Here is a 16,053-nt window from a genome sequence, read left to right as displayed (position 1 = left end):
CTAAGGCTGGGCAGATGTGGCACAGGACCCCCAGAGTGCCCATAACCTTCTGGAGCAGCAGCCAGGAGTCACCCAAGGTGGCTCAGAGTACTATACATGCATGTCTGAGCTTCAGTGAAAGTCACCTCTTCTCGAGATTCATTTTTAAGCTCAATTTCAAGCCAAATCCTCCTCTGAACTTTCCTGAATTTTGAAGATCTTCCCTGTGGAAAATCACTGGTATGAGATGGAGTCCCTGCATGCTGTCAGCTGGATCCCATTGCTCAGGGATTTTGCTGGGGGTTTTAGCATAAGCAAGTCAGGAGACAGGTCTGTGATGCACTAAGTGGAAAATCCCATCCTCTGCAACATTCTAGCATCTGGCAAAGTCATCAACCCCACTGTAAAGGCAGTGGTTTCCCACAGAGCAATGAGTGAGTCAAGAAACCAGGGCACAGTTGATGCTTTGGAGCCTGATGTAGCAGGACACTGAATCTGCCTGGGAAAAACAGGGGAGACCTCATGCAGCAGCTGTGGCTGGGCAATTTGCAGGGAGAGCTCCTAAGAGTTGTAGCTGGGACTCTATCACCATGCCACAAAAAATACACCAATGAAAAAACCTGCTGAAAACTCCTGCATTTGGGCAAGTAAGCAGGAAAAAATTCCTGAAGTCTATTTTTGGCCAAGCAAGGTGGGCACAACAATTTTCCTTGTGGATTGCCAGGAGAATGGTCTATATATACTGCTCAGGTCACTGGGGGTTTGAGAATTAGTTACACGTTTAATATTCTCTCATTTCTCATCACCAGGGAGAAGAGAAAAAAAAGAGCTTGATCATCTCATTAGACTACATCCTTTGAGAAATAAAAAGACTACAGCAGGAACAAGGCAAGCAGAAATCACATGGCAGATACTAAATGGGTTGTACAACTTATCTGTCATGCAGCAGAAATTTGCTTCAGTTAGGCAATGAAATATGACAGATCATGTGTACCGAGTAGATGGCACGGACCCCACACGGCACTGGTGCCACAGGAGAACTCCCAGCTTGCCTGGCTGCTACAAGAAGAAATGCTTTTTTGCATTTTGCAGTGTGATAAAAGGCATTCAAGTAACCAGCTGAGCTGGCAATTTGTACCTTGGTGTCAGTACACATCTCTTTACTTAACCTCAAATCAGCTTGCAGCCTGTCTCTTTCTCTCTAGTGGATACAGCCATTTGCTCACTTCAGAGGTACTTACTTGGATTAAATACTCATCCCAGTATGTCCCAGGGTGTCAAAGCCCTTTTAGATCTGCATCCTGTCTCTTCTATGGTTCTCCAAAACTTTGGTATTGGGGGGAAACTTAAAAATTGGCAGATTTTCTAACTTTGATGTCAATCCAGGCATGAACTCTGGAGCCACTACTCCTCAGAGTGAGTGCATCACCCATCTCATGCAGGCAAACATTTTCAAAAAATTTATTTCAAGAAAATGCTGTTTAACATTTTGGGTTTTTTTCATCTAAATGGATTAAGAAATTAGTCCAATTGTTGAAAAAATCTGAAATTAATTGGTCCAGCTACTTCATAAGTGCAAAGTCTTTGCAAGAAGACACCTTCCTAGATGTGCTTATTCTCTCAGGGGCTGGATGAATCTTCAAAAACAGAGGGATATAATTTGGGAAGTTTGGCAAATGTGGAGCAGCCAAATGTTTTCTCAGGACATGGCAGGTTCCTGATGTACCTTCAAGGTCTGGCTGGCCAAGTATGGTGCCTGTGGCTATGTTGGCCTTTTGCCCAGGGTCACTCACACTCTAAGGCCCACTGTAAAGACACTTGGAGAGAAAGTGGACATTGCATAAACAGGGCTTTTCACATTTTAGAAAAGCTGGGTATTTATTTTGTGTGCTTCTCCCCAAGCAAGCGTTTGTTGCATTTTCTGCAAGAAGAAACAGCCTTTTTCCAGTTTTATTCAAATCTAAGGCTCTCAAGGAGACCCTGTCTTGCCTCCAGTCCCTCTGCCAGAGTTTCCCTCTGCATGCCCAGCCTGCAGCAAAACCTACCTTTTCTCCAGCCACAGCAGGTAGGGTGGGCAGTCACATTTGAGGGTTGTAAAGGCCTGACCAAATTGGTGCTGTGGGAACTTTAGGAGTTCTGCTTCAGACATTGCTCGAAATCCCAGCACAATATCTGACCAGAAAGGTAGCTCTTCTTTGGGAGTGCTTTTAAAGACCTGCCAACTAAAAAGACAGAGAAAAACCTGGAAAACTCCAGTGGTATTGCTCTGCCATGTTATGTGTCATGGCAATCTTTGCACAAACCCAGGAGCTCAGGAACCTCTTTTCCCCCATCAGTGCAGCTCTGCAAGGTTAACAGCAATGGGTAAACATTGCTTCCTGCTCCTGCAATACCTGCCTGAGTCAGCACAGCTGGGCTTGAGGGTGGCACATCAAGGTAAATGAACTGCAGAGAGCCCTTCCAGTGATGGTGCATGTACAGAGTGCCCTCATTCAGTGTCTCCACCACAACTGTAGACACCTGGTGGACCTGGTGGGGCCACCTGCAAACCTGCTCACCATTCCTGGGGTATCCATAAAGCTACAGAGTGCTCAGTTTCAATACTCCCAAGAAGAGAATTTCTGAGTAGATAATAGGCAGCATAAAACATCCCAAACACACAATCCCCAGCTGAATCCCTGTACCTAGCTGCTGAAGCTGGAGGATCCTGCAGTCCCACCCCTCTGGAGATGATCCCTGCTGCAAACAACTAGTGGGTAACAGTGTAGAAAACATCAGTTTAAATATTAAAAGATATTTGGTGCTGCTCAGACTGGAGTGGCTTTTCTGTGCATACCTGTCCCTGAATTTTGCCTAAAAATACATCATATATGAGCAGCTACAATGCATTTTCTTTGGAATACAGACATAAAAACTATTCCTTGGAGGGAATATCCCTGAATTCTAGCAAAGAAAACCTGTCTGTCTGTTCCAGAACACAGCACAAATGTACATAAGGCTGCCCCAGGGGCTGTTCTTACCCAGAAACCAGGTGAATGCCAGCCTCTGATGCCTCGGCTGAGTTGCTGATGGCAAAAAGGTAAGTGAAGGTCTCTTTGAACCACTGCTTCTGCCTGTGGATCGGTGTGTCTGCGTGTGAACAAAACCAAATGTGCAGACAGGAATAATGCAAAGAAAAGAAGCATACAAATGTCAGGGATATGGGATAGACAGGGAACACAGGTCAAGGCACTTTTCTTCTTGAGCCTCTATGCACCGCTGCACAACTGGACACAGCTGCATGAGGTGCCATGAGCAGTGCTACCCTGAATTAAACAAACCTGGGTAGGTGTGAGGGATGAGCATCCCAGCTGCCACATCACTCGTTGTGTTGGGGCTGAACTGGTCCGAAAGGACTGTCACAGAGCAGCTGGGACAAGTCTCTGTGATGCACAGTGCTGTGGACAGGCCGATGACTCCCGCACCCACCACTGCAACCTTGGGTGAGGCCATCTCCAGGATGCAGAGCTAGAGCAGAGAGGTTCCTACCTGCATTTGGAAACAACATATCACATGTCACTATCATCCAGGGTGAGTATCAGGCTATGAAGCACCCACATGAGATGTAATGTAATCACTCCCCAACAACTAATTGAAGGTTTACTACTGCACACAACCAGGACTGTGGTGTGGACTAAAAAAATCAGCCTTTGATATGACAAAAAATTTTGAAAATTCTTTCAGTAGCCACTACCTCATCCTCAGCACAAGAGGGTGATCTTCATGTACACCACTAGTGTTTGGGCTGGTTTGGGGGTTTCCTCAATAAAATGCGTGGGAGTGAGGCACCCATCAAGTTTTCTATTGTATCAGGTGCAAAAGTCACAGAGCTCTGGAGAAATTGCCTTTTTTAGAGCTTTTTAAGCAAAAAGGTTGCATGAATATTTGGATCTCCAGAAGTGAGGGCTGTCACTACCTGGGCAGCAGAAGCAAATCACACTGGAGGTCTCCAATCCATTCTTGGTCCTTGTACCTGCCAGCATGACCCACTACCTTGGACAGATTCATGGGCATCCAAGATTGCCATGCTCTCTCAGCAGCACATGGTGGCCTCCACATGCCAGCCAGTCTTGCTGCTCCAAGGGCCTCTCTATTTTTGCCTCTCTTTGCCTTAGTTTATAACTTATGCTTTATGCCCTGGAGCAGCTTTATTCCACTCCTCATCTGCTAATTGCTACTCCAGGAAGTGCAATGTCTCTATTTTCCCCGTCCTGGGCAAGTTTTGGAGCTGGCACCTGTCCTGGGGAGTGGCACATAGCTCCTAGCTGACAATCACCTGGCTGCCCATCCCAGTGAGATGCCAGACTGTGTTCCTGGCCATGGCCAGCACAGGTCTCACACTGGTGAAGGCACCAAGCAGAACTGAACCATGCAGCTCCATGCATCCTGCAAACTCCCTGAAGCCAGGACTAAATGGGCCTAGAAGAGAGAGACTGGGCAACCTCAGAGGTGATGAATCCTTTAGCAGCTTTGAACCAGGTGAATAGGGGTGCTCCTGCTGGGTCAAGCGCCCCTTCAATAGGTTACTGTCAAAATCTGACCAGGGATGTAGAGGGAGGATCCCTTCTGCCTATAACTAATTTTTTCCTGGAATATCTACAACATACACTTTCAGAAAGGATGCTGAGTGAGATAGATCTTCAGTTTTGTGCCCTGATGGTTCTGGTTTCTCCTATGGGGCTTGCTTATCAGTGACTGTAGAAATCCAGCCTTTCTAACTGCTTTCTGAGAACTTTTACGGGAAACCAGTGCCTGCGCTTACAATGACAGGCTGATTTACCATCTTCCTGTAGCTTTTGGCATCTTTGATGTAAATTTAGGCAAGACAGACAGCGTGGAATTATGATAGGTCAGGTTTATTTATGAGATCCTTGCTCATAACTGTTCACACAGCTTCTCACTTACCCCTGAGGTTTTGCTACTTAAAATTTGATGTTTCTGCTATGTAAGAAGGGAAAGAGCAGCAGGCACTGTTGCCTGTCATTTCATTCCTTCTGCATCACAGCCAAAGGTTGTTACAACCTGTCTTCTTCCACTCATGGCAATGATTAAGTTTCTTTCTGTTAATTATCACATTTTCTTTCACAAGCTGACTACAGAAGTGCCTGCACAGCAGAGAAAGAGGACACAGTATGGGAGGGAAAATGGACCCTGGACCAGAACTGCTGGCCTGCATGGCTGACATGCAAAAACCCAGTCTGGAAAAATGCTGGGGGAAGGGGAAATGGAAAGTAAGGAAAAATATTAGTAACAAGAAATTGGGGGACTGGGTAATAATTCTGTAATTACTTAGGAAAACTAGTTCTGAGAAAAGTCTCTAAACACATCTTTATGAACAACCCTTCTCACTCAGAACTGTCAGCTGTGGAAATGGTGTGTGGCTCTCAAGCCTCCCAGCAGTCTGTGGACAAGCTTTTTCAGCTGCCCTGGAACATATGCAACGGGTACATTATCCACCTGCCAGAGATGTGCTTTCAGTTGTCCCTCACAGCTCTCCTTTGCTGAAGCCCTTGGACCATGGTGGAGATTGAATTTCCCAACTGACCTCCCTGTCCCTGGGGAAGAAAGGGGAGCTGTGGCTTGGTGAAGATTCAGGTTTCACAAGTCTACCCAGTTCAGATGGGATTTTTGCAGATGAGCCAGTTTTTTATCAAATGATCCCTGTGCTGCAAAATCCAGTAAGGGCAGGAAGGGGTTGCTGATAGTGCTGGAGCCTGTAGGAGCAGCTCAGAAGGCAGGCATCTGTTCAATGCACCATTTTTCCTGCACCTACTGCTGCAGTCCAGGAACATGACAAGGCTTCATGTCAAAAACTAACTGGGTGCAAAGCAGATTCTACACACAGCTTGTATGAGCAACTCTGGGTTTGCAGAGCCACTGACCCCACTTTGAGTGCAAGGCCCTATGCACTATGCACCTATGGCTTTGCCCTGGCAGCACAGCCTGCATCTTGTGGGGTGGGGAGCACAGGAGGAGAAATTATTTTTAGCTGATGTGGCAGCCCAGCTTAGTCCCAGCAGGGGAGACATTCTCATCCCCTCAGACAGGCCTGAGCATTTTGCAAAAATCAGCATTTAAAAGGCAGATCAGTTGCAGTAGCTGCTGGGGAGGGAGGCAAATGGTGTCAGGCATTATTTAGCTCTCTGTCCCTTCATAGTTTACACAGAACAGGCCAGAAGCCAGAGAGAGTCACCTGGAGCTGCAATTCCCCCAGCAATGAGGACCCCAGTTGCCTGATGTGGGTTTCATGTCATGTCCCTGCCACCCTGCTGATTCTCCCAGGCCAGAATGAATTAGTTTAAAAAATACTGAGATATTTTGTGACGTGACTTCACCTCTCAACTCCCACAGCTGAGGAGATACGTCAGCCTCATGTGACACAAGGGGGTCTTTATTCTTTCTTGCCTCAAATAGTATGCCACCATTAAATGCCACTAACTTTCAGCTCTAACATCATTCTGGCAGTGGGTAACATGGCCAATATGGATAAATACACTGTTCCCCAGCATACACACACACACACACAGAGGAACGTGTACATCCACTGCCAGCTGCAGCTGCAGCCCCCGGTCACAGCATGCTGGATGTTCTTAGCTTGTGTCGCAACCCAGCCAGCCTACCAAAATAAGCATATTTACACACCCAAATAAACAGTGGAAAAAGCCCAGCTGAACTGTTGACCAGAAAAGTCAGAACAGGAAGTAACTAAAGAAAACAAAAACCTGTTATATTTTAAGGCCTTGGTTTCTTGGGGTTTTTTTGGTTATTTTTAACTGACTCTCATCATAATGAGATAAATGCTGAAACACTGTTTGGAATCATGTGAAGCCTGTGGTACTGGGGAGCAAAGGCTCAAGCTTTTCTGAGATGCTAGAGGGGCTCCTCATCCACCAGGGCAGCTGTACCCACTGCCCCTGTCAGTGCATGTCATGGAACCCTTTCTCCCTTAATTTTTTTGTTGATCACTTTTGTTTAATCACTTCCCCAGTTTACAAGCACCCTTGGTGTTACTTCCCTTCACAGGACCCCAGAAAGGGGATTTTCTGGGCAGAGGCTGTTCCATTCTTGGGTCTTTGCAGAGGAGAAGCTCCTGATTTTGGCCTTTTGCCTCTGGCCAGGTCCCCTTTCTGCTCTTTGGGCTGCCCTGTGAGATGTACATTTAGGAAGTGCTGCAGGAGAAAGGAGAAGATGATCTTTCTTCCCTGAACAAAGGACTCTGGGGGCTATTTGTGATCCCCTCAGCCTTTCTGCACACACAACACTGCTGCCAGAAAGCAGGATTCACAGGCGACCACGGAAAGCCACTGTCACAGGGGACCCCGGGGCTACCAGGAGGCCTCAGCTCCTCCTTCAGGTGGATTGTTTGCAAGCCTGGGACACAGCTTCGAAGGGATGATAGGTATACCCCTCCATCAGCCACCTGCAAGAGCCACCTTCACCAAGAGCACCTACACTCCGAGGGATGCTCTTGTTTTCCCCCCGAACGAGAGGGGAAAGCACTCCTCTCTGCGATCCTGGCTCCCCGCAGGGCCGGGATGTCGCCGCTCTGGGCGGGGAAGGGGGGCAACAGGGAGCAGCTGCGATCCCGGATCTTCCCCCCAGCTAAGCCCTGCGGTTCACCCCTCCCGACCTGGTGTGTGGGCTGAGCCCTGCCCGGCTCCGGGAGATGGGATCTGCCCACGGGAATTCCCCACGCAGCCACTGCGGGCGCTTCCCCGGCCCTCGGCAGCAAAAGGGCTCCGACATCCAACATTTACTTCTACACCTAGTAGTACGGTCTGGAAACAACCCAAGGGGAAAAGAAGAGCAGGCGATACCTGGTGAAGAGGGGGCCCCCGGTCCCCTCTGGAAAAGCCGGCCTCCCGGGAAGCGCGGGGCCCGCCGCCCCCTGTCCCGGGCCGTTCCGGGGCCCGGCTCCGCGCCCTGCTGGACGGAGGAGCTGTTTGTGCCCAGGCCCCGGCTCGGGCCGCCTCCGGCACTGGCAGCGCTCCCGGAGCGCCCGGCGGCCTCTGCCGGGGCCGGGCCCTCCGCCGCCTGCCAGAACTTTTTCCCCCTGATACTCCCTCCAGGGGAGGCCCAACGGGACCGGCTGTGCTGCAGGGAATACCCCGTCCTTTTGCTTCCCTCATAGGCAGTCATGTTCTGAGTGTTTCTGGAGCTGCCTGAGGATTGCCACAGCGCTTGAGCAATCGCGGGAGCGGCCAGGAGGGGAACTCCGGCCATCACAGGTCGGTGAGGAACGAGCGGGCTCCTGCCAGACCGCAAATCCCAGAGCGCAGCCAGGGAGGGCTGTTTTCAGCAGAAAAACACGAGTTTGTCAAAAACAAACCTCTCTGCAGGAGCTCTAGGATGAAATTGCATGCCATATACCCCGGTTTATTGCCTCCGGGGCATTAGCCGTTGGCAGGATATTTTGGCTAATATTTGACAGCCTGAGCATTCGTCCCTGAACATTCTCAGCAGGACAGTGTTTGCCGACCACTCCCTCCAGCCCTGTCGAACAGCATTTGCAAAGGATCTTCCAAGCAGGTGCCTTTTCTCTGTAGCCATTTGAATTCAGACCAGAAGCCATCCAAAGGGTATCTGTATGAACAGCAACAGCGTGCTCCACACACATTGAATTTTTCTTGTCTCCCAGTCTAGCCGTACTCTTAAAACTAAAGCCATGATACAATATACATCACTGGTCTTTAAGATACATATTTTTTTTTTTAAGATTTTTCCTTTCAACAGTGACAGGAACAAGGCATAATTCTCCCAAATTATAGTATGGCTTGATTTTTCTGCGTGTTCTGAAAATAGAGGATTAAGACAGGGAAGGCAGCAGAGGAACAGAGGTTTTGCTTGTTTAAAAATTAAATTTTTGATGGGCTTGCTGTATTGTAAAATGAACACTATTCTAAGTCATTGCAGGGCATCTGCAATAGGTTTGAAGAGAGTCATTTCACATATGGAAATCTACAAATATACATGGATGTTGCAGTTCCAGCTAAGATAAAAACTGCCTGCTACTTCTGAGATTCTAGTGCTTATTGCTTAGAACTTTGCCAAATAGGAATGATTTGGATCAAAACGTTCTGTGACAGATGTTTGTGCAAGTCTGAATGTTTCAGGGAATTCCCAGTATGTTTTTTCCTGAGAATAAGATGCAGGAAATTCACAGGTTTGTGATACCAAATCCTTTGATAATATAATTGAAAAAAAATCTATGGGCTGAAGTATTTTGCGAAGGTGAACAAACACATTGTATTTGGTAAAGCACAAGTCATGATTTGTGCGTTTGGGAAGAGACTGCCAGCCTTCTGGCACAGAACAAACACAGCCCTGATTGTACTTGGAGCTCTTCCTGAAGCATGACTGGCAGTGGCATCCCAGCACACCATCAACCCAGCTTGAGCAGTGTTTCCTTTTACCTTAGCATTCCCTTTGCTTTGTGTGCTATCCTGAACAGAGCCTTAACAACGGGCAGAAATCACCCCTCTGAGCACAGCAGTGCTGACCTATTTCAGATCTTGTGAATGGCATGCACCATTTATCTGCCACTTCTTTAAGCAGTTCAGGTCAAGCATCAGTGTCCATAGCAAGTTACTATTTCAGCAAGGAGTTTCAGCTGTGCCTCACTTTGCTGTTGTCCCATGTTATTTACTTACTTTTGGGTGAATTCTCTATGAGGAAGAAACCAGTAGTGATGACATTCCTATTGAAAAGCTTTGTAAAAATATTTACTGAGACCCCATTTATCCCTGGTTGTTTCACCACGTTCCTGATTACCTCAGCCAAAACCACTTTTTAATCTCATCACTGGCAATGAGACTGTGGAGACAATCTTTACAAGAATCACCCCTTGATGCTGTTTTGTTCTTATTCCTATGCAAGTCTGTTCATCTCCACGTTCAAGATTATGAGGCAGTGTTGATAACTAAATGCCTATGAACATTCCATAGCTGGATCTTACTTATCTGCAACAAAGACCCAAGCAGTATCCACGGCTTGTATGCTAGCCAGGAATGTAGAGACAGAAGAGTGGGTTTGTCACTAAATGAGATATTCCCCATTATTTCTGATTATTCATAAATCTAGGTTTGTAATATTTTGGAAAGAGTTGTTTTGTCCAGAAACTGGAATCTGCAATCACTGTTTATATACCAGTTGTACTAAAAAGGATATTTCCCCCTTTGAAGTATTTACTTCTTAGGTTTGATTTTTCTCAGCTTGATTTCAAGAGCACTGAGCTCAGTGCTCTTGAAATCAGTCTATCAGGCTGGATTCAAATTTCTCAGCTTTAGCAACAACTATTTGTACCATTCACTTCTGTTACTTTCAGAGAAGAACGTAAATCACCTGGCAAGGACACATTAAGCCTTCAAAACACAAATGATGAAGCAAAGTGATGGGTGTAATTTGATCAGAAAACACAAGATTAATAAAATATGCATGGAAAGTTGAGTCATTTGCCCTAATTAGAGATTTAAGGGAAGTGAAGAATAAATATGTTCCTGAGAAGCTCTAAGGGGACAAATAACAATAGAGCTATGAATTGCTGCAATTCTTATTTTCCTTGTGCTGTCAACCCACTCCAGTTCCCGCATGAAGAAGCTATAGTTAGTCTTCACATGCACTGAACACCACGTGCTTACAAGTACATTGTTCTGTCATTCCTGTGGTCACCTACTCTCTTTTCTGGTAACTCATAGCCATTCCTCAGTATCTGCAGCTATTTTTGTCACTACTGAACATGTCTGAGGGACTACTGCTCCAGTCAGCTAATACAAACAAAGGCAAGAAACAATCATATTTTTCCTGCAACTGAAATGCAAAACATGTCATATTTTTAATGCACATTTTGTCATAGTCACCTCCTAACACATTACCCAGATCTTGGTTTACACCTTCAAAGACAAACAGGGAAAAAACACACACATGATATTTGCCATCCTAAACCATAGGATCTCTATGGAATGCCAGAACACCAGCCAGGCCTCTTTAAGGGAGTGTGAACCAAATGAACAGTTGATAGAAGTTCATTAAATTAGGTAAAAGTGTAAAGATTAAAAAGTGCATGTCTGACTTTATTCTTGCACATAATTGCAGCTAATAAATACATATTTAAAAAAAAATATTAAAATATATTGTATTAAATCCTCAAGTTCTGGGCAAACAAACTCCTACAAGTACATACTTCTCCCATATAACCAAAAGACATACCTCATGTAGTAAAGAATATTGTACAAAATTATTAGGCTACCAGAACATAGATGTGCTTTAGTCTTTCTTCCTGTGAGAGGTAACTAATTGTCAGCATTGACTAGAATTTTCCCTGATAGAATAAACTGGTTTTGTCAACGCCCCATTTTCTTTTTGGTCCTTGTGTTTAATTTCTCCCCTAGGAATCTGTTCTAGGATTCAGAAAAACATGTTTCAGATTTTTATAAAGGGCACAGGATGAATCCAGAGCCTCCTTTTTGCAGTCACAAATGCCTTTCTGGACCAGAGTCCATGGCACAAGTGAGCTCACCTTTTCCTAAGCCTTTCCAAAAGGCACTCACAGGCCTTGCACACTGCTGAGCCCGATGCCACAGAGACTTCCTGAGTGACTGCACCTAAGGGGTTGATAAAAAAAACCTATGAAAGACACAGGAGAACGCCAATAAGTCCTTCACTGCATCCCAGAGCTGGGATGTTAGGTCATTTTGTCCTTCCACAGAGCCACTACACAATAGCCCTCAGCTTCCAGGGAGGCTTCAGCCCTTTTTCAGACATTCAGGGTACCACCCAAAGCATATGATAACTGCACATGATTTGCATAGCTTTTTTTTTTTTTCTGTATGGTTGTTTAAATTACAGAATTTTGCACAGAGAAATTGAATGAAGCTGTTAAAGTAGAAAATACATCTTTTTCTATAGTTTAAAAATACAATTTTGAAATACCAAACACATGTACTTATTATTTTTCCTTAGTTATCATTAAACTAATAATAGTTACTCTTATATTTAATCCAAAAAGGTATGTCCTTAACAAATTGCAAGACTATCTAATGAGGCTGGATATCCAATTTCAGACAAAAACATTTGCCATCATGTAATAATGACCAGCAATTAAGGTAGATAACGATTCTAATTCATTATCTCATAAAACTGTTGTGAAACTCCAGAGACATTGATGAGCACAAATAATTTGCACTAAGATAAGGATGACAAATCAAACATAAAAGGACTTATGAACTGAAGTAAGAAACTATGAAAATTAATTATTTTTATGAGCACTGAAATGAAAATACAGCCCATAGGAACCGAAGCATTTTTTCTCAAACTAAGTGCTCTCTTGCAAGAGGATTTAAAAAAAATCTATGAATATTTAAGAGAAAGAAATCAACTCACCCTGATTTTGCTACATTTATAATGCATGACTAGTGTGAAACATGTTTTTGCCCATATGGAAAAAACAAGCAAATAGAAATGCTAGAAACATAGAGATACATACTATTTCCTTTTTTTTTAAAGTAATATCCTTCCTCAAGTTAAAGAATAGGATACCCCGAAGCAATCTCTAAGCTATTGATGCATAAAATCACAAAAGGTGTACCTGTAAATCAACAAACATTTTATTTCCAAGGAAAAAAAGTAACATCATTAGGTCAGGGAAATTCAGGGTCATTTGAATCAAAGACCAAATACCAACTGACTTTAGTGACAGGAGGAAATGGCTTTTGGGATTAAGCCATCAAGCTACATTGTGGTCTAGAAACATAATTAAATTTTAGTTGTAAACAATATCAGTATCATTGTGTATTTAACTGTTTTCTTGTTCTTTTCTTTACCTTATGTGTACTGATTACAGATGACCAAGTCCTGAATCCCTCAAGCCAAAGGAACACAGAATATGCATTGGCTGCTCTTGGCAGGGTAAGACCCAAATCAGTTACTCAGGAGGTAAGGAAGTAGAGAAATTAATTGTAAATGTTCTTTAGTACCTTGTTAGAAATAGACTATACTGTTCCTAAAAGTTATGAGTAGTGAGTTTTAAGACAGATGTACTATTAAAAAAGTTTGTATCAGTGTGAAAGAACCCCAAAATAAGGAAAGAATTTGGAACTCTGTGTGTGGGGAGCGTGGTTGTAAGGCAAGACAGTACCAGTTTAATTCCTTGTTAGGTGTATTGCATGATGGTGGTTTTTTAGCATGATTAAACCCTTATTTAAGGCAGGGCAGGCAGAGTTTGGCAGTAGATCTTGGAGATAGAGAGGGCTGCTCTGCTCTGGGAAGTGGAGGGGGAAACCTGAAAGCAGTGGAAGAGTACTGGGTCTGCTCTTCTGCAAAATAAAAAACCACAGCATGTGAGTAATCCGACCTTCAGTCATCAAAGTATGTGTTCAAGTCATTCTCAGAATAATGATGGGATTACTCACAGGGGGAAGTTTAAGTACTTTTGCTGAACTCATACATCTCAACAGAAGCCACAGTATGCTATGCAGGTCTTTCTGGAGGTTTTCTCTGCAAACACTAGAACACCCACAGGATTGTAAGGAACATAAAGACTCCTTTCTGCTTTCTATGTAATTATCTCAGAGAAAGTACCTAAACTTAAATTTACTTTTGCTTGCTTCAAAGCATGTTAATCTTCATATAGGATATTATTTTCTCCTAATACCAGGACCAAATTCTAGGACAGTGCAGTGAAGAAATAAAATCTTTTATAAGGTATATAAACCATTATTCTGGTTTCAGAAGTCATTGAAACTAATAAAACTGTGCAGATATAATTGAAAAATATGACCATTAATTTCTACAGCATATAGACTATCTACAGTAATATAAATATCATTCTGGGTGGGTACATGGCAAAGATCAAGGAAGACTCATTTTGATCAGACCATGCCATGAGAATGAGGGCCTAAACACTGATTTCAAACCAGGGAGGACTGAATTCACACAACCCAGGAAAGAGAGGGTTGTCTGAACCTCAACATCCTGTGCTGTTCCCCTGAAACCAAGGGTGGTCAAGCAAAGGAGATGCAGATCCTCAGACAAGGAAGAAACCCACAGGTCTAGAGATAGACTGATAAATAAAGGGGAGGTGTGAGAAAGCCATGAAAGAAGCAGCCAGAATGATGCATTCTTATCCATCAGTTTTCTATGGTCCAGAGTCATAAAGCAGAACCACTGCACCAACAGTAGTGTTGATGCACACATGAGGTGTAGCAGCAGTAGGATGTTTTGACACTTTGACTAAAACTATTACTAGTAACTCTTTCACAGATCAGTGTCCTCCAGCTACCGTCTTTTAAATTACATTTTTCTAACTGGTTTTTGTGATATAATAAGGAAAAAATGAGTTATAGATCTCTATCTATGAGAAAATGGTGAATAGGAACCGTTTCTATCAAAAATTAATAACTAAATCCACTTCTGTGTAGAGAGTCTGAATAAGAGCTATATGCCATTTATTCTTTTCCACTGAGGACTATAAAGACCTTGATAGAGGCATTTGGCAAAGTTGCTGGTCTGGCTCTTAGAAGTTATGAAAAATCTGATGCTAGATCTGAGCTAAGTGAGAAAGGGAGCACTGAAAGAAATTGTGTGGAATGAATATGACTTTAAATGGGATCAGGCAGTTTAGTTTTACCTAAACTAAAACAGCAGTAGATCCAGTGAACACTTTTTTTTCTAAACCCCTAATAAAAATACATTTGCCATTCAACAGAATGAATATACAAACTATTTGCATATTTTGCAAACTTAGTATTATTTTTTGAGTCAGAAGCTGTGCCACAGAATACTTTCCTTTGTTAGCAATGGCACCATTTCTAGTAGAAAACTTGAAAAAAAAAAAAAAAGAATAAATTAGTTTAAAATTATTGATATGACCTGATGCAATGTTAAGGCTTCTCTCTTGAATTGTAACAGAGTTTACTGTGCTCTGAAGTGTCAAGCCAGTAACTGGCAGCTGCAACAGGATGAGACCAAGCAGGGCACTTTGTTGTAGGTTCACAAATCTAACTGCAGAAAATGTGAAACAAAGAATTGGCTTTTTTTTTTTTTACATACATTAGTCAGGTAGGTTCCAACATTTCGAGTAATCATTCCAACTGGTCACAGCAAGTCAGACAGGTGTTTTAAAGTCTGGATAAGTTTGACAAAGGATCTAGGAATCCTATCAAATTTTCTGCAGTAACTCAGCCACTTTGAAAAGGTTTCATACAATTGCTCTATTGAAAAGTGGGGGACAGAATACAATCTGAAAGGCACAGATGTTATAGAACAGTCACATTTCTTGAATACAGAGATCTTATAAATTAGATAGTGATTAAAATTGGTAACAGCCATTTTGCTGCTGCTTTATTTGTCAGTGCTGATTCTTTCTTGACCAAACATCTCTATCTTTTCTAATGCTGCACCACTATGTGCTGAAGGAGTCTTTTCTGAACAGCTTTTCTTGTTTCTTCCCATTTCTGTAGCTTCCACCAAAGTGTTAGTCAATGGTTTTCCCAGTGTTTCTGGAAGCATTATGGTTAATATTCCACTCAGAAGAGCCATGACTCCAACAAGCAACTGGAAGAAATAAACAGTAGCTGTAAAGGTAGATAAGTCTTTCAAGCTATCCGTAGTTTTGATCTTACTTGAGAGTAAATTTAAGATAAAGCACAATGAACTGTAAAGCAAAGATCATAAGTCTTAAATGTTGCCTGTATAAAAGATCTACCATTTTTTTATTGCATAAATGAAAAGATTATGCAGCAGAATTAATGAATGAGCAAGTGAAGTGTTGTGTTCACAAGGGATCAATACAGTGCAAGCAGGAAAAATTCTATTTGAGTAAACAATACATATTACCTTTATTTGGTATTTCCAGTATCAGACATGTATTTAAGAAATTATTCTAGGGTTGCATACATTTATTTTTACAGGCATGTTCACAGAGCTACAATTTCCCTGCCACCAGTAATCTCAATTCACACTCCAGCTCCTGTGTACCTGTACCTGCATGCTTGTTTCTTCTCTACAGAGCCAGACTGGAATTTCTCAATATGGCTCATT

General features: G+C 43.3%; 2 protein-coding genes across 9 annotated transcripts in view; both read right to left on the bottom strand.

Annotated features, from left to right (window-relative positions):
• DDO (D-aspartate oxidase) overlaps positions 1 to 16,053 on the bottom strand; it is a 28,486-nt gene that overhangs the window by 7,777 nt on the left and 4,656 nt on the right. Inside the window, exons 1-5 of one of the 7 annotated variants that reach the window (XM_015621463.1) lie at positions 7,836 to 7,925; positions 7,034 to 7,187; positions 3,300 to 3,507; positions 3,000 to 3,108; positions 2,025 to 2,201 (exon numbers count right to left, since the gene is read on the bottom strand). In XM_015621463.1, the coding sequence (XP_015476949.1) occupies positions 2,025 to 2,201; positions 3,000 to 3,108; positions 3,300 to 3,471 (458 nt within the window). In that variant the 5' untranslated portion in view covers positions 3,472 to 3,507; positions 7,034 to 7,187; positions 7,836 to 7,925. Of the gene's footprint in view, positions 1 to 2,024; positions 2,202 to 2,999; positions 3,109 to 3,299; positions 3,508 to 7,033; positions 7,188 to 7,835; positions 8,281 to 8,347; positions 8,370 to 16,053 lie in introns of those variants that run through there. The other 6 variants (XM_033512840.1, XM_015621462.1, XM_015621464.3 and 3 more) reach the window with 6 other exon arrangements.
• The window catches only part of SLC22A16 (solute carrier family 22 member 16), a 34,605-nt gene continuing 31,150 nt past the window's right edge, over positions 12,599 to 16,053 (bottom strand). For both annotated transcript variants that reach the window (XM_015621460.3, XM_033512837.1), the window contains one exon: positions 12,599 to 15,567. In XM_015621460.3, coding sequence (XP_015476946.1) covers positions 15,355 to 15,567 — 213 coding nt within the window. In that variant the 3' untranslated portion in view covers positions 12,599 to 15,354. The remainder of the gene's footprint in view (positions 15,568 to 16,053) is intronic.

The sequence above is a fragment of the Parus major genome, chromosome 3 (genome assembly GCF_001522545.3).
Source record: "Parus major isolate Abel chromosome 3, Parus_major1.1, whole genome shotgun sequence".
NCBI classification, from domain to species: domain Eukaryota; kingdom Metazoa; phylum Chordata; class Aves; order Passeriformes; family Paridae; genus Parus; species Parus major.
Note: the sequence above shows the minus strand (reverse complement) of the source record. Positions and strands in the feature narration are given on the sequence as shown.